Source organism: Cimex lectularius, unplaced genomic scaffold (assembly GCF_000648675.2).
Source record: "Cimex lectularius strain Harlan isolate CLEC.00 unplaced genomic scaffold, Clec_2.1 scaffold104, whole genome shotgun sequence".
Classification (NCBI taxonomy): domain Eukaryota; kingdom Metazoa; phylum Arthropoda; class Insecta; order Hemiptera; family Cimicidae; genus Cimex; species Cimex lectularius.
In genome coordinates, this window is record NW_019392737.1 from 1,173,870 (window position 1) to 1,192,568 (window position 18,699).

Genomic DNA, 18,699 nt, shown 5'->3' on the forward strand with positions numbered 1-18,699 from the left:
CTTGGTTTTCCATGGCTCGTTGTCCGATAGACGAGTGGGTGGGTGTCCTTTGTATATGATTTCGCTGTTGCCAGGTTTCAGCAGAAATATACCTTCCAGGATTTTTGTTTCAATCGCGTCATCTTGGTTGATTTGAATCTTCTCTGGCGTAATGAAGGTACATAAGAATCGGTTGATCTCTGGAACGAATACCACATGGTTGTTTCTTATCTGAAGTTCTGTGTAGACGCATTGTGTATTGTTCCCTTGTAAGATGATTTCCTTTTCGCATTCATTTTGGTGATTTGATAGTAACATTTGCGGACAATGGTAAACCTTGTTTTTAACACATTCGCCAGTTAAATATGTTAGCTCATTACTTTTAGATTTAATGGCATAATTATTTTCAGGAATAGTTGTAACTATCTTTTGGCCAAATTTTGTTGGGATGGGTTGCAATTTATACAATTCAAATTTATTGTTAGTACATAGTGGTAATCGTAGGAAGTAGATTATTTGATTTGTTTCAACTTTACAATCGACTTTGATCATATTTTCGAAGTCTATGATATTCTCATACTTCACCTCTAAGGGCAACTTAGTATACAATCTGTTCTCTAATCTTTTTAATTCTGAAAATAGTTGACGTGTGTTTATAATGCTTGGATGCATTGTTTTTAGTTTGCAAAAAGTTATTGAATTTTCAATATCTTGGATTATTTCCAGCAATAATTGATAAAGGATTTGTAATTGATTAAAAGTATCTTTAATTGAGGCTATTTGTTGAATATTTCTAATATTTGTACCAATCAAATTTATTTTATATTCCAATTCTTCTCCATTACTCCTTAAGGTGTTTATCGTTTCATTAAAGTTGCTGATTACTCTTTCGTTAAGCGAATACATGAATTTTATTTGATTTTGAAGTGTAATTTGGTTAGTGTTGATGTGTTCTATGATTGTATTTAATTTTTTTCCGTCCGCATCATCCAGGTTTCCTGTAATCCATTTTATTGCTGTACCAAGTCCATTGATCAGTCCTCGTCTTTTCCTGTTATTCGAGTGTATGATCAAGTTGTTCAATTTCTCTTGAGCTATAGCTTCGGTATAGTTAAGTATTTTATTGAAAGGAATCATTTGTTCCAAAATTGTTTTGTTCGTTTTAATATATTTGGACATTTTTCTGTATTGGTGTTTTAAATTGTTGAATTCTGACTGTAATATTTCCATGTCATAATAATGCATTAAAATGTGTTCGGACGTGATTATTCTTGCTTCTCCTAAAGATATCGGTAGAAGTCCTTTGTTGTGTGAGATATTTTTTATCTCGAGTGCAAGCCTAGCAGCTGACATAGCGAGGGTCCAGGTTTTGGAACATCGACATTTCCGGTATTAAACTGATGTCGTTTTTCGTGGTCTTTTTACATTAGCTAAATGAATATTAGGTTTTATATTATGATGGGACTTTTCTATCGTTGCTGTTTTCCTTAAAAGATTACGGGATTTTATTTTTTCATTTTTATACAAATTCTTTGTTTTAGATTGTTTTTGTTTGTTTCTTACATAAACATTTTCGGGGATAACTGATATTTCTTCTCTGTTCTCGTTTTGTTTTTCTATAATTTTTTCCTTATGTTTTAAACTGTTTTTGTTAATTATTCTATATATTATCTCTACTTTATCTTTATGTTTATTAATGTAATTATTTAACAATTGTGTTTCTAAATTTATAGGTAATAGGGATTCTTGCTTAATATGACCTGTAAGTATTTCGATCGGTTTCAGTTTTGTAACAGTGGATAGTGTTGTTGTACGCTAGTATCGCGTAATTTACTTTATTTTTTATTGTTTCTTTTTGAAAATGTTCTTCATTGTTTAAGAGTCGAACATGTTCGATTAGTGTAGAGTGAAAGCGTTCTATTACTCCATTTGAATCAGGGTGTTGTGACGAAATAAAGTGTACATTAATTTTGTATAGTTTCAGGAGTTCTACAACAAGAGTATTGTTAAATTCCACTCCGTTGTCTAGTATTATTTGTTCTGGTGTATTATGCCTACTGAAATGTTTAATTAATTTGTTGACTACTTCTATCGCTTGCCCGGAATTAATTTTGTAGGCTTGTGCAAATCGTGAAAACGTGTCGATAATTGTAAGAAATTTCGTGTTATCTAGTGTTATGGTGTCAATGTGTACTATTTCAAACGGTTTTGTCGGTGTGGGTGTAATGTTGAATTTCAGTTTGAGGGGCCTTCGGTCATATTTTACCAATAGGCAATTTTCGCATTGATTAATAAAAGTTTGTATAGATTTTCGTTGGTTAGGCCAATAATATAGTCTTTTAATTGCACTATTAGTTTCGTCGATTCCCCGATGATTTGTTTTACCTACGTGGTAATTTTCGATTATTTCTTTTATTTCATCCTTTGATTCAATATCCATTAATTTTTCTGTATACTTAGTAAAATTGATTTCGGCATCTTTGAAATATATTGCCAATGTGTTACTAAATTTTTCATAGATGTCATTTTCAAAATACAAACCATATTTAGTTTTTGGAATTATATAGGATTATAAAATTAATAACATCTTTTTCTAATTCGTTTTTTGAAAATTGTACCAATATGCGTTGCTTTAAGTTGTCGAATAAATTGACAACCTTGGGTTTGGCAGGGGCACATTCTACTTCCGAAATAAATATTTGATTTTTTATTATGTTAATTGGTCCTTCTAATATGGGTGTATTTACTACAGTATTACCATTAAAATTGGAATGCATTGTTGCATCTTCATCGGTTGGTTCATCTTCGTCTATATTTACTCTCACGGATTCGTTGTCTGAGTGAAGTTGATCAGTATTGGATTGTTGAAATTCTAGGTCATTTGGAGTTAGATTCAGGTCTTCTAAGTTTTCTTCCCTGAGTTCATGGTGTTTAGTATAAAATTCTTCTAACAGTTCGTCTATACTCATATCATCCAAGTTGTCTATGTCTTTTGTTTCATTAGCATTTATTTCTACTCTAGATAATGCGTCAGCTACAACGTTTTCCGATCCTTTTTTTGTAAATTATTTCATAGTTATATTCTTCTAATTTCAATCTCCATCTTAGTAGTTTAGAGTTCAGTTCTTTTAGTGAAAAGAGCCATTGTAGTGGTCGATGATCACAAAAAATTTTGAATCGTCTTCCAAAAAGATAGGATCTGAAATATTTCGTAGCCCATACTATGGCTAGAAGCTCCTTTTCTAAAATTATATTATTTCTTAGGAGTTCTAGGCATGTTGAAACGGAGGGGTGGCTGTGTAAGAAAGACGAGCACCCCCCTCTCCAACAGAATATTAGTCACGATTCTAATTTTTTTAAGTACATCACACCAATGGTGACCAAATTTTTAGACAGTTCATTAGATTCTTTGTCCAACTCTTGTGAAAGTAGTTCTCTTTCTTCCAATGATAGTATCCTTCCGTTAAGTCCTTTTAGAAAACTCCAATCGAATACCTTGGCTGTATTTTGTAAAACGATGTCCATGCCTGACAATTCATTGAAAATAGAATTTACTGGCCAATTAAATGATAATTCCAAAACTTCAGACCTTGAAAGTTCCTGTAATGACTCAAACAATCAGACAACTGAAGAACAAACTTGGGACAAAAGCAAAAACGAAAAATATAATAACTCAACAGCAAATGACATAAGTAAGTACTAAAATATATCTTTATTATATTCAATACTATTTATTAACATAATACAAAAATAGTATAGAAACGGTGTATAAATGTGATTACATTACAAAAAAAAATGGTTTTGGACTTGTGAGCAATAAATTAATACTTGATGAGAAAAAAAGGAGAAAAGAAATAAAATGACTAATTAATTATTAAAATAAATTAATAGATAAAATATTTACAGATATTTTAATGTAAAAATTAAAATAATGATAAATTTTAACCTTTTTAGCATAATTAATTTATTTGGTGACAACTAAATTACCACATATTACAATTTTAGATTGTGCATATGAAGAAAAAGTAAGCAATACTGCACCAGATACTCCAAAAAAGAAAAAAAGTGGTAAACAATTTGAGCTAACTCATTTTATTTCTATTCCGCTGACGGATGAAAATTTCCAGAAGAACTTTATCACTTTCAAGGTATTTGCATTATTTCTTGCCCAATTGTTATATCAAATATAATTATTTAATCATTTTTTCTTAATTTGAAGGAATTGGTTTTAAAAAATTGTAACAAAGATCGAGGCATTTGTGAACAACTTTTCACAGCACAAGAAAGACTACACTTAACAATCGGTGTTTTAACATTGTTAGAAGAAGGGGAGGTTGAGAGAGCACTCAAGCTTTTAGAAACTTGTAAAGAAACAATTGTGAAGTATGTAGATTTCTATCCAATATTTTTAATTTTTGTAATTAATTAAATAAATAAAATAAACATAAATAAATATTTAAAAATAACTAAATTCATTTTATATTTTAATTGTTCGTTGTAATACTAATCTGAAAATCTATATATTATTCTTTACATGCATGCTTTTGTATACACATCATATAATCCTATAGTTTTTATTTGTAAATACTGTATATCATGTACATATGCAGGCCTGTATTAAGAAAAGAACAACTACCTTTATTAATGAAAGGGCTAGGATTTTTTGGTGGGCACAATCCTAAGTGTGCTAGAGTTTTATATGCCAATGTTGTGCATCCTGATGATCCAACATTACTTGAGACTATGTGCAACGATATAAAATTCAAATTTGTTAAAGAAGGTAACTTAATTTTTCTTTGTAAATATGTTTGAATAGAACCTATCTAAAAAAGTATGTACATATATACATATTTGCATCAACAGGGTTTATAACTAAAGAAAAGGAAGTGAAGGTAAAAGTGCACGCTACACTTATGAAAACTACTTATGCCACAATGTTTAAGCCTTTTAATATTGAAAATATACTTAAGGTAATAACATAATATATAAATTAAATGTTGACTTTTTTTTTTTCTTTTTTTTTCTTATAGAGATATTAGTTATGTTTTAAACGCTATGAATTTCAGATGTACAGGGATTATTCATTCGGTGAAGGGGTTGCTTCCCAAATTGATTTGTCACTTTTTAAAGGTAGTAAAAAAAATAAATATTACGAATCAGCCGGCACTGTGTTTGTTGCTGAATTATGATTTGTATTCCTTTCCTTTTACTAATATAGTTTTTAAAATAAATACATTTTATCTAATCACGTTTACATTTTTCTATTTCCTACTTTTTAAATGATTAATCAAGAGTTAGTGTTTTCCTCAAAATTTCAACATTGTTGTTTGGGAAAAAAAGGTTATAAATTATATTTATTCTAAATAAATTACTGGTGAAATAAAAATTAGCAAATTTTTTTGAAATCTGACTAATTTAATTTATAAATTTTTCTTTAATAATTATTATCTTTTTACAGAATTCAATGCAAATAACTTATTTTTCTAGTTTTGTATTTTGCTGATAGATAGATAGATATACTTTATTTACAAAATGAAAAAATTTAAAGTTAAAAATAAAAAACAGTATTATTATGGCATGGTATTAAAACCATCAGCCAACAAAATTAAGTATAAAATTATTACAGTTAAAAAATTTCATTGTTCAGGTGATTGCGATTAACAGTAAAACATTTAAGTGAGGTAATTAAAAAATAACAAAAATGATCAACCTGGAGTAGTGGCTATGACTACAAGTTCTTTAGTAAACTCATTTATCTCTACTATCATTATTTAAATGCTACTATTGTGCAGATCAAACATTCAACTCCCTATTGAAAAGATAAGGAACACACTTTAGGTTCAACAAAGAATTACAAATCATTTATCAATTTTCCACTTATGAAAAACTGTATTAAATTGAGTAGAGTTTTGTTTAAACAAGTGTTTGGAATTATTTTATGGTACAGACCTGTCGACCAACTCACGTAAAATGCAGGGCCAGGAATTGGAGGCGGTTAAATATTATCACTCTTACACAAATAGTTCATTCTCCCAGCTACACAGTAAGTAATTTAGAAAGATGAAAGAGTGAAACTGGTTATTGTGCACAAATTTTTCATTGGCCATTTAGTAGTCTTCTTATGCTTCATGGAAACAAAATAAAGGTTGGATAATCACTTTTGTTTAAAACTACGCAATAATAACAGATAAACTTGCCTTGCTTATATTATATTTAATTTAATAGTGCTGAAATCACAGAGTTAATTACAAATTTGGGTTAACAGTGTTAAATATCCTAAAGTTTTGAAGTTCTGGTATAAAACTGATGTTTCATTAGTCTTTATAAATTAACTTCTCTTCTAGGTTAGAATTAACCCAAGAACTTAATAATTAAGAGAAAAATGACAAAACTCATTTATAAAAGGTAAATATTATTATTATATTCACCTTATATATACAGAGAAAATTACATTGTAAGTATAGCAAATAGCATATTTATTATCTAAACCAAAACAAAAAGAAAAAATGATTACACTTAAAATGTAATAATCTGGCTCCTAGTAAGACATTAAACATATTGTACTAATATTTTTATTTTTGTACAAACCTACTATTATGCAATACTCTAATAACTGTTATGTTATTAAAAATAGTCAACTAACATATTCAATATTACTGAACAATAAATTTGATTTTGGTAACACTTTTACTTGAATATGTAGCCATTGTTCCTAACAATTAGCAGGAAGGAGTTCATTTTGTGCAAGCAATGAGTAAGTAGCTCAAATGGCTAATTTTGAACATTTTCAGCCGGAATATCCAGATCAAATCTCTCCAGCTTGTCGTCCATTACAGGTTTGTATTACCCATTCTTTGAATAATTTATATTAATAATTAATCATTGTGATTAACATATTCATAACTTTAGAAATGTGTCATTTTTTCTTGTTCTCTTTTCCTTTCTGATATGAATTAGTAGTTGCTTCCAATTACAACTCTTTGAGATTTTAACTAATTTTATTTTTAGAGAGAGATTTTAATAGAAACAATTAAAAAGGAAAAGTGAATATAGCATATTTGTAGCTTGATCTTGATTATCATCCTGATCTGCTTATTCTGGCTGTCTTTCTCAGTCAGACACATTTACACATTCAATTGTTTTCTATTAAGTAAATGCTAAAATGCATCTACAGATAAAACCAGCGAGAATAAGCAAATTAGGACATTCAATGATGATCAAGCTTCATCACCTAGTAGAACTGACTTAAACATGTTTGACAACTGCAATTGTAGATCCATAAAATAACTGACCCAGCTTCAGAAATTGAAATAAATCAGGGAAATAATGTAAATCAGATAAATAATATTGACTGCTCCAGATGGCTATCAGCTGAATAGGCATATTAACGATAAACGTATTGCAAACTTTGAATTATTAAATAAAATCTTCCTCATATTTTTACAGCTTTTATGGTTCAATCTATTTGATCTATTTTAAATGCATTACCATGTCATAAAAGGAATATTAAAATTTTAACACAAAAGACACTAAAAATCCTCAAATATACCATATAATATGCACTAAAACACCCTCAAATATGAATATTATATGCACTATAAATTCCTTAGATATGCTATATAATCTGCACTAAAAATATTTAAATATGCAGGATGAACGTTAGACATCACCCATCTAATAATTAACGTTTTTTTAATCCAGACATATTTTTTTGGTCTAATACATATTCATTTTGAAAGGAAATACAACAGAAAAAATTCATTCAAGAATTGAGCTTATGTTCATGATCTGAATTAAAATTGACAGTGATATAGATTTCAAAGTTAGTTTCTGTAAATCTCTCAAAAAATACTTATACCTTGAAAAAAAACTTTCCAACATGAACAGAGGTAAAAGGAGCATATTTATAAAATAATTGGATAGTAGATTCTCTATATAATAAATTAGTTGTTTCCATTTAAGATTTCAAAGATTTACTCTAGTCAGTTCAGTAGTTTTGTCAAGAATGTTTTTTAATTTCTTTTGTAAATAATTCCTGCTTAGCCGGGGATTTATGTTTTGCATTGAAAGGAAAAATCCAGCTTGCTTTTTTAGAAGAAATTGAAGTTTACAATTTTGGCTTCTTTTTAAGTTTTGCTAGGCTGGAAATTAGGACTGACGCTGACTATTTTTGTGTTTCAAATGAGGTCCCTATGTTGTTAGTTGGCTAGTTTATTTTTATTTTTCCAAATAATCAAAAAGTTTCAAATTTATGATATTCTTCAAACATGAAAATTTATGCCATATTTTTAACTAAGCAAAAATACGCAGAATGAAATTTGAACCACCATACTATAGAGGTATGATTCAGATAAATATTTGATCATCGTGATCATAAATGCTAGCAAAAAGAAAATGCAATTGCATACAAATCCAGGCTCTAATTATAAGTGATTATAAAGGTACGTTTACATCTGACACTTTTGTCCCTAAATATATGCCAAGTATCAGACAGAAAATCGCTTTGACTGTTTACATATTGATAGAAATTTACATCATGGATATGTATACACCAGTTCTCAAAATGTACATACAAGATACATTTTTGTGTCCTCTTTCGTTCTGCATGCAGTTGATTTTATCTCATATGATGAAAGCATCGAAATGCAAAATTGTGGTCTGTGTAATCATTCTAAAGATTTAAAGGATGAAAAAATGTTCTGTATGGGTTTGATAGTTGGTTTTGAGGCGTGAAAAAGTCAGTGCCTACAATCAATTAATGTCTAAACTCAGCATTCAGTTTTTGAACTTCTGAAGAATGAAACCTGCTGATTTTGAACAGTTTTCTTGTAAAATTGGTCCCCTTATATCAAAGCAAGAGACCAAATTCAGAAAAACTATTGGTGTAACAGAACAACTTGCTGTAACTTTGTGATTTGTAGCATCTGGTAAGTAGATATTAATATTAAATAAAAATTGTAATTTTTTTTTTTAAGATTTAAACCACTCTTTTTTATCACTCTGTTTACGGACCTTATTGCAATGGCAGAAAAGTAAACGAATGACCAACTTTCGACAAGTGTCGAACAAGGTTGAACTTGCAACTAACTGATGTTTACTTGCATTGGTATAGAAGTGTCGACACATATAGCTAGTGGCTGAAATATTCTAAAAATTCTTTCCTCTTCACATTAGCTATGATGTTTTCTGAACATAAATATCATGCAATAACTGTCAGATGTAAACATACCTTAAGTTATGTTACTTGTCTTGACAATTAATTTAAAATAGAACTTACAGATAAATCAAATTGTAATTACAGGACATCATACATTAAAGTATTGCTTTGTAAAAACTAAATCAAGAATAGAACAATGCCAGCTTTATAAATTAAAATAAAAAGAGGTGAAATAATTGTGCACAGTTTTCAATATTACTATTTAAAAACAATGCTTAGTGTTTTTTAAAATAAATGTATTCAATACTCCAGATGGTTATTGGCTGAACCATACTAATTTGTTCCCTTTCATAAAAGTCAAATTGAACATTTTTACATAATTAAAATTGATTGTAAACTTTCAAGGCATTTATAATATACCATTTTTGCTATTTCTAATAAAATATCATTGGTCTTCAAATAAAAGAGGAACATAGAATTAGTGGGAGATGGCGTTGTAGTAGTTTTATCATTCCGTTCAAAATCGCTTATCATTTTGTTTTTCGTTTTGTATTTGGTTTCTTTGTCCGAGCTTTATATTTTCATTTATTTACCATGCATATTTCCGTCCGACAAAATAAAATAAAATGATCCTCGTGATTTCGATTTTTTTTGTTTCTACAACACATAGAATGTTGATTTTATTTAAACATAGCAAACATTCTCTGATTACGAGCTGATAAAGACATTTCACCACTTTAGACACTTGAGGAGTTTTGTGTATAACTTTATTGATGTTAAGAACAAAAAAGTACTGCTATAGCGGTAAATTTAATGTCATAAATGATAAAATAACAAACCTTTGTTTTTCTAGGATTGGGGAAAATGCAGGGAGCGAGGAGAGTGATATTTTTTTGTATAATGGTCGTATTTCTGCCAATTGTTTTGATATTGACGCCCCTTTACCTTAGGCATAATCTGTTTTCTGATATTAAATATCCCGTCGCTGAATCTGACATCATCGAAATGGTCAATGGCATTTCTTCAGTTTTCTGTCAGGTAGATTTTTTAAATACTGACATTTTGAAACAATCCAACATCAACACTAATTAAGTTTGACTCTTAGTCGTAATTGTAACTGTGGATTTTAATAGCAAGCAAAAATAACTGCTTTCAGCTGAACAAATCCATTTCACACATCTCTAAAGTAAATTTAATACATTGCTACAATCTGTCGAAGCATTTTGTAGCCAAATGCTCACTATGATGTTCCTTTACAAAAAACGATGTACATAGTGAGAAAGTTTACAGATGTTGAACACAAATACTTTGTTCATAAATTTGAATAGGAAACACTCGATGAGTGTGATGGGTGTTTGAATGTTCCAAAAGGTGCAAACTTCATGGTAATCTCATGCAATGAACAGCCAAACAAAGAGCTGTGTGAAACAAAAACATTTAGATCAGAAGCATTCCGTCTTTTCTCCTTTTTCAGTAGTGTATCTTTTTATTTATTATGGAATACAATGTATTGTGACACTAATGCTATGATCCACAGCATTTAAAGCACACATAAGCGTGATTCACATTTCTCCATTAGAATTGTAATAATTATTTAGAAATTGTGAGATGCGGTCTGGTGTGATGTAGGTCTCAGAAAAACATTTTCTTTATCATGCCAACATTTCGATCTTTATTGAGGTCATCTTCAGGGCTCAAAGTGTTTGTCTTCTGTGTAATTGTGCCATTCTTGCGTGTTGTGTTGAGAGTGCCGTTAAAGAAAATGTTTTCTGAAACCTACATCACACCAGACCGCATCTCACAATTTCTGAATAATTGTCGATTAACGGTCACTAATCACCACACAAAATTGTAATAATGTTAACAGACTTCAGCAAGCTCTTCCCGAAGTTCACAATAAATAGAAATGTTTGCAATTATGTGCATTTGCTTAAGTACTACTGTAATTTAAGCAATAATATTATGCATGCCCTAACTTTCAAGCACTGGTCGTACTATAATTATTTCACTGTTGAAGAACACAAGACAGGTTAATTATTTGATAACAGCAGGTTTAATTATTTTTTATCCTTCAGTCCGGTCCATGTGGTGTTTCCTTTCACACTTCTAAGGTGACGAGGGAGTGGCCAATATCCTGGTATGGATGAAATCAGGGGAATGGATGAGTTGTTGCTTTTTTTTTTTTTTTTTTTCCTTCCCCGTAGGGCATGATGTAGGAAAAAATGAGTTTATCCCGAGCTGTCTTAATTTAAGGCAAAGGTGTAGAGCTGAGTTTCTCACTTACCATGGCGATGACGTTATTAATTGCGTTACTCTGTTGTGTAACGGACTCTATTGGTATATCTATGCATGTAATTACTTATATGCAAAAACCCTGATTCCAAGATTAATTAAACCCACCACTGCAGAGACAATAAGCCAAAAAAGTAGGGGGTGCTGGTGGCCGCAACGGTTTAGGCGTTGACACGGCGCTCATCTCTGTAAGGTAAAGGTCCCAGGTTCGAATCCACCGGCCCTGCATTCGAACCCGACATACAAATAGGCGTTTTTTTTTTTTTTTTTTTTTTTTCAAAAACACCGGCACCCCGAGGGTTGATATAACCTCTGCTGTAAAAAAACAGCGATGCTAGGTAGCCCATAATGATGGAAAATTACCAAAATGCAGATTAATCATTTGACCTAAAGAAGAAATTTTCCAATTAACTACAAATATCACATTAAACAGAACTAGGTAATCACTTCATTCAAGTGAGAAACCATCACAAATTTGGAAGGTATCTATCAAAATGAGTTATTTCTTAAAAATGCATGTGATAAACAGTCAAAAAAAGAATTGTTACTTTCAAGGAAAATTAGACTGTACCAACAATGCTATTTATTGCTATTGCTGTTTTTTAATATTCATGTTGAAGTGGTATCCACTAAGTTTGTTCTGAAGGGCATTTTATTAATTATGTGCATTATTCAGAATGACTTGCACTGTATGTACTACATATTTTAGGGGAGTTAAAATTCTTTAACTTTGAGTAATAGTTAAATGTTTTGTTTTTACAAGCACACTTCTGACATACAAAAAAAATTTCTTTCTGAAATGAGTTTATTTGTTTCTACTGTACATAAAGTTCTGAGCTCAGACTACCTCTTCCATGCAACGACTTAAGAGAAAAAAAGTCGCATAATACATTGGGTGATATAAAAACTGAAGATTTTTTTTCTATAACCAAAATGTTTAAGATCCAAGGAATGGTTTCACCACAAAATTAATCTGCTGGTCCAGTATGGACTAGAATTTGTTAAAAAATCTTGAAAAAAATTTAAGTCATTTTTATACAATGTTTAGCCATGTACAATAGTATAGAGGCGTATGAAAATAATTGTAAGCTGTAATTTTTTAATGCTATTTATAAACATGAAATTCATTAAATGAAAAGTTCTTTTCTGCCTGATTGCATTGATAAAAGTATAGAACCTTAAAATAAAAAAAATCATCACACACTTAAAATAAAAAGAGACAAAAATAAAAACTTAAAATAGTTTAAAAGTGCTGTATGATTTGTTTTCCTTTACAGACAAAATGATTCATGACTAATGAAATCACAAGAAATGGTACTGACCTGAAAACAGTCTTAATAAGTTTTCATTAACATTATATCTGTTACAAAACAAAATTTATGTTTTTCCACTTAGCACAAATGTATTATTCGATGTCAGATAACAAATCTTGTTTAAGAATAAGTAATTAAATCAATTACAGTTTGTGGCCCGATTGACCAAATAAATTCTTTTCAATTAATTAAGGCTTTGGTTTAGATAAAAAAGTCAGTGTCACGAGCGGGATTCAAACCCACGACCTTCAGATAAATATGCCACTGCTCTACCACTTGAGCTATTGTGACTTCGATCCGCTCAGACGCTAACCTCCCATCTCAACCCCAGTTCGGGAGGTGAGGTTGAGATGGGAAGTTAGTGTCCGAGCGGATCGAAGTCACGATAGCTCAAGTGGTAGAGCAGCAGCGTATTTAGCCGTAAGTTGTAGGTTCGAATCCCGCTCGTGACACTGACTTTTATCTCAACCAAATGATTAATTAATTGATAAGTAATTAAGTTTCTGTTTGTATTCAGTAATTTTTGTTTTTCCAATTTAAGGAACACACATTAAAAATGAATACACCGTTTAATGCCTTCCAAGCAAAAGGAAAGCCAGTGATGTCGACAACAGTTAAAAAACATATACAATTAAAAAAGAGTATGTCTCTGCCTGATGACACATTGGAATATTGGGGATTTTTCTTGCCAAAAAGTTCAAAAGTATATCTCTCAATGTGTTCAAGGTATATTAAACAAACGCTATTCTTTATTAAATGTTTAATTTTAATCTTTGGTAATGTTTTAGGCAAGAGGGGTCTGCCATTCTTATTGTAAAAGGTGAAAAGACCCTAAGAGATTGTGGCCTATTGCAGCCAACAAAACTAGGGGGGCATTTTTCAGCAGATCAAGGAAGTATAGTTGTGAAATATGTGAATGCTGATGTAGTTGAGCAAGTTCAAAGTAAAAGCTCTGGTGAAGAGGTGATTACTTTTTACATGTGATGAATATTATGTTAATATTTAACAAATCGTTTTAGGTTGTTGATGATTATGAGACTAATAGTACACATAACCGCAAACTACCAAAGGACCTAAAGAGTAGGCAGAAGGCATTAGAATTGGAATTAAACGGAGATAAACTTCAAAGAGAAAAGCGCCAGGTCAGTAAATGTTTTTTCTAGAAATAATAGTTTTTGACATCAAGTTTTGATTTACCTAAAAACATACAAAAAGGATTCTTTTTTGTTGCAAATAATATTCCTAAAAATATGGTCAACTCAGTAATTTTATTAATCCATATGTTTTTACTTGGTACTATTTAACCAAAACAATGATTTAAATTGATATATGATTTTTAGTATAGTGTGGTAGAGATGAAAAATTAGTAAATATTTATTTACAGCCAAAACTTAACAGAATCTAATATTTTTTCAATGTTCAATGATTGGCTGCTCAATAAATCCATATATCAGAATAAGTTATTCATTTTTAAGATGGTCTGATACTCTGATATGATTTTTGTGGTACCTTTTTCAGCCTGCAAAATAAGTACTCTCTCATATTAAGTTGAAGTGCTGAATTCATTACCTAGCCAAAGAACCAATTGAAATTAATCAGCAAGATTTCAAGGCAATTTCTTGTCTGTTCTTGAACCATTCTAACACTTCCTGCATTTGCTGGTTTATAGTGTGGGAAACTTTTAATTTGGTTTCCTGGTGCTTGGCCATGGATCAGCAGGTACAGCAGTTTTCAAACATTGTCAAATCTACTTTTGACATATTTTATTTTAAATCTCCTATCTCTTTTGGAGATTTTCATGCTGGGCAGTATGGATTGATCATCATTATTGATGAGTGCATAACTGACTTGCAGCACCATTTTATGATTTAGATGGCCCTGGATTATTTTTTGTGTGATTTACATTGTTAACTTTTTTAAATATTTTTAGATACCAACCAATTTGTTGGATGGAGGTATTGCACATGGAGGAAATGCTGTAAACAACACTGAAAACAATGAGTCTTCGATGTCCAGTTTTGAAAATACCCTGCTTACATGTTATACTAGTGAAGAAATTCTTCTTTCCAAAAAGTTTCCCCATTCAAGCCAATGCACGGCAACCAGCTATTTAGAAACTGGTACACACATGAAAACTACACACGAAATTGCATCTGATGGCTATTATTACTACATATTTTATAGTGATAACGATTGGAGTCAAAATGATATATATGCCATATTTGATATATACAAACCGACTTACCAGTACGGTAATTATACCATTGGCTGTATTAACCAAACAAATTGCAGTTTTCCTGTTGAGTTTTGGTCAGACGATATCATAGTTGTTGAAGTACCAACAAGGAATGGAATTGAAAATGAAAATGATGATATTACTATTTTAACATCGATATGCCATCCTCGAACAGTTATATATGCCATTTTTCCAATATCTGTTCTATTTATCATTGTTATGTGTGCTTTTCAGTAATGGTTCTAAAAAATACTTCCATATTGATAATAATTCAACAAATATAGACTGAAAAATGTGGAACTTTAAATTAGTATAACAAGACTGGACTTTTTGTAATATTGCTCTAAATGATATATACTGGTAGAGGAACCTTGACAATCATTCAAAATAGTACAATTTGTTTGTAATAATAGTATTATTTAAGAATATGTCAAAGGACAATCAGCTAATAGTGAAGAAAACATATGTTTGTAACAACTAAACAGTTTGTAATATATTTTAGCAATACTACAGATTTATGTGTTTAACAAACAAATTTATGAATCAAATTAAAATGTTTTAACTTAATAATTTGAGTGATGGGAATTGTTTTGAAGTTCTTTTACTAAAATTGTAACTTGTGTGTTGTGCTCAATTGAAGGAAAAGACAGAAATAATGTATGGAAATTTGTTTTTTGTTTTTGTTTGTATAATTTCACTATTTTATGAGGTTGTACCGTGTAACTCTTTGGCTGTGATTACTGTAATGTAGCATAAATAATAATTTAATTTTTTATGTGAGTGGCAATTCAAGTATTTTAATTGTACAATCCTTCAATACAAATTTGAAATTTTGTAAATTTATAAAATATATATTTTTATCTCTTGAAACTATCACCATTTATCTTGATGGTTTTGGTCTGTCTGTGGTACCACCAAAATGGTCAAAATACATCTTTTAGACCAAAACAGCCAGCGTGGATAGGTAAACCATAATGATTGGAAACTACCAAACAAGTTCATGAACTCATCAACAAATTACCTATCGCTAATCAATGAGGATAGGCAGATGAAGATGCTAGGTAACTATCAAACTATAGGTTTATCACCCTGAAGCCAAAGGAGGCCATTTCACAAAAAGTTCCATGTTTATACCACATTTACTAGAGGGAAAGTGATGGATCTAGAACACAAGTAGGTAACAGTAATGGGAACAGAAATGTTTGATGCTGGAACCAAATACTCAAAACTATGGGAAAGAACACCAGTATCATCCATGCTGAAATCCATGCAATTGAGAGATGTACTCAGTTCAATCTGAGCAAAGGGAACAAAACAAGAATATAGCTGTCACGTCAGATAGCCATCAAAGCAGTAAGCGCAAACATCATTTCAAAGATGGTGCTAAAATTAAATTTATTAGGTATTATAAAATAAAGTTACTCACTGCTGGGTGTCAGGACATGTAGGAGTAGAGGGAAACAGAGTAAACGTTCGAGGTAGGGGCTGCTTTACTGCTGTTAGGTCCTTTGCCTTCTACACACTATCAATATAGAGTATCTTAGACAAAATGAAGCTGAGGAAACAGTGGAATTCACTCATTGGACACAAACAATCCAAGAACCTTTTAGCAAGTTTTGAATGGAAAGAAGCAACAGAATGCATTATAGGAAGTAGGAAAAAACATTAAAACCTAGCAGGACCGCAGGCTGAATGAACATTTCAAGAAGATTGGTATAATCCAACATAGAATGTACAGATTTTGCAAGCAAGCGGAAGAGACAGCAACATATCTACTAACGTGGAGCTTACACTTGCATGCAGGAGGAACTGCTTTGGAAGTACACCATAACCATAGAAGAAATTCAACCACTGAAACTGGGGCTACTAATCAAATTTCTTGATGTACTAGGACACACCATTGGGCTATAGATACAGAATGGGGGTTACAATAGATCTCAAAGAGCACAGTATATTACACACCCTGAACATTACATCTACATCACATTTACAGTTTTCACATGTAAAGAGAAAGTGACATTTTATTTTCATCTCTAAATTGAATTTCAAGTACAAAGTGCAATTTGATCACGTCAGTTTGTAGTCAGTGCCTTTTTTTCTTTCTTTTCATTCAAATGAAGAAAAATGTAATTTAATCCTTTAGACATGTGCAAACAATTAAAAATGATCATTTTTTCTCTATGTTAGAAAAATACTGAACTTAATTATTACCCTTTTTAATAGGAACAAAATAGTGTTTAATTGAATAGATGCATCAAAAGTGAATAAATGGAGAAATTATATTTGATTTAAGATATTAAATCCGCATGAGTTGCACAATTTGCACTTTAACCCTCATTAATAACACATTAATCATTACCAAATATTTGATTTGGTTACATCAAACTTATATTACTTGCACAAGAAATCTGTCCTTGATTATAATGATGTTTAAATAATTTGTAGTACATATTTTCACTACCAGCAGAATAAATTAGTCTAAAATTATCATTGTGCCCTGAAATCCTTATTGTCTACTAAATGCAATTGATCTTAGAAATGATTTCAATGTAAATTTGTTATTTAAACTCAATTGGGAATAAAATAATTTTTCAATTAACTCGGATGCACTTGACCAAGTTCCTGATTGATTTCCAAAGCACAAAGCACTATGCCATTGATTGAATACAAGTCATTTTAATAATGATAATATATTAATAAATGCACTTATGAGAAATGGAAATGTATTAAAGTTCTGAAAAAAGCTTAATGTTTTAAAAATGAACTTGAAAGAAGAATGAAGTCAAATGAAGCGTTTGAAGACTTCTCTGGGCAAGGCAATACTAGTTGGATATTTTTCAATTGTACTCGCATGATACCACAAATAAGTAGATTTTGTACCTTTATTTTATTTATTTAATTATTTTTATGAGGGTATTTCAACTATGGGGTTATACCTCAGGGGCCAGTGTTTTTGAAAAAAGCCCATTTGTAAGTATGTTGGGTGTATCTTTATTTGTTGAAATACATATTTTTTGGCAGAATTAAGTTATTAACATTTTTACATTGCAACATTTGAAATCAATTCTTTCAATGTTTACCAAGAAATTTGTTTTTATTTGAAAATTAAGAAAATTCCGCCACAACCCATTAAGCAGGTGGTACATTATTTTTCTTATAATGCATCAAAAAATACACCACCTCATAGCCTTTCAATGTATTTTAACATTATTGTGGAATTTATTGTCAAATGGAATTATTTTTCAGACAAGAAATACCTGTTATTTTTTCCAATTTCCAAGGAATAAAGTACTATGTCTGATATTGATTTAATGATATATTATTTGTGAATATTAATTTTGTGTAAACCTTAAGTTCATATCCATATATGTAATTAGTAGTCATAATTGACTGCATTATTTTAATTAATTATAATTTTTTACCTAAGGCCTTGGTTGAGATTAAAAAGCTAATGTCACAAGCAGGATTTAAACTCACGATCTTTGGCTCAATACACTTGCTCTAACCACTTCAGCTATTGTAACAGCGGCATATTGAGCCAAAGGTCGGGTTCGAAGCCTGACACTAGTTTTTTCACCTCACCAACAACCTTAGCATGTAAAAAGTGTAATTAATTAACTTAATTACATATACTTTTATACAGGGGCAACCTTATTTTTTAGTCTAATGATTTTACCGCCTTACCAGCAACCAACCTAAAAAGTTTTAACTGTGATTTAGTA

The 18,699-nt window shown here is 30.5% G+C and overlaps 2 protein-coding genes across 14 annotated transcripts in view; both read left to right on the forward strand.

Annotated features, from left to right (window-relative positions):
* LOC106665745 (leukocyte tyrosine kinase receptor) overlaps positions 1 to 4,036 on the forward strand; it is a 43,908-nt gene extending 39,872 nt beyond the window's left edge. For 7 of the 9 annotated variants that reach the window (XM_024227012.1, XM_024227016.1, XM_024227015.1 and 4 more), the window contains 2 exons: positions 1,713 to 3,671; positions 3,985 to 4,036. The gene's annotated coding sequence lies outside the window, so the exon portion shown is untranslated. The remainder of the gene's footprint in view (positions 1 to 1,712; positions 3,672 to 3,984) is intronic. The other 2 variants (XM_024227013.1, XM_014392427.2) reach the window with 2 other exon arrangements.
* Positions 4,037 to 5,741: 1,705 nt separating this feature from the next.
* LOC106665722 lies at positions 5,742 to 15,808 on the forward strand. 5 transcript variants are annotated; one of them, XM_014392381.2, is made up of 8 exons: positions 5,946 to 6,022; positions 6,324 to 6,384; positions 6,771 to 6,815; positions 9,990 to 10,174; positions 13,283 to 13,467; positions 13,530 to 13,704; positions 13,761 to 13,883; positions 14,672 to 15,808. In XM_014392381.2, the coding sequence occupies exons 4-8, from the start codon at positions 10,001 to 10,003 to the stop codon at positions 15,212 to 15,214; spliced, it is 1,200 nt and encodes a 399-aa protein (XP_014247867.1). In that variant the 5' UTR covers positions 5,946 to 6,022; positions 6,324 to 6,384; positions 6,771 to 6,815; positions 9,990 to 10,000; the 3' UTR covers positions 15,215 to 15,808. The 5 variants fall into 5 exon arrangements, with proteins under 5 accessions (XP_014247864.1, XP_014247865.1, XP_014247867.1 ...); XM_014392378.2 differs by lacking the exon at positions 6,324 to 6,384 and having other exon boundaries at positions 5,742 to 6,022; XM_014392379.2 differs by lacking the exons at positions 6,324 to 6,384; positions 6,771 to 6,815 and having other exon boundaries at positions 5,742 to 6,022.
* The last annotated feature ends 2,891 nt before the right edge of the window (positions 15,809 to 18,699 follow it).

What these genes read in the sequence shown, in the direction of transcription:
- LOC106665722 (XM_014392378.2), top strand. Translation starts at nt 5,950, where the DNA reads ATGCAGGGCCAGGAATTGGAGGCGGTTAAATATTATCACTCTTACACA. An exon ending in CAGCTTGTCGTCCATTACAG is followed by an intron (nt 6,816 to 9,989) that starts GTTTGTATTACC and finishes TTGTTTTTCTAG; the next exon opens with GATTGGGGAAAATGCAGGGA. An exon ending in TTTCTTCAGTTTTCTGTCAG is followed by an intron (nt 10,175 to 13,282) that starts GTAGATTTTTTA and finishes TTCCAATTTAAG; the next exon opens with GAACACACATTAAAAATGAA.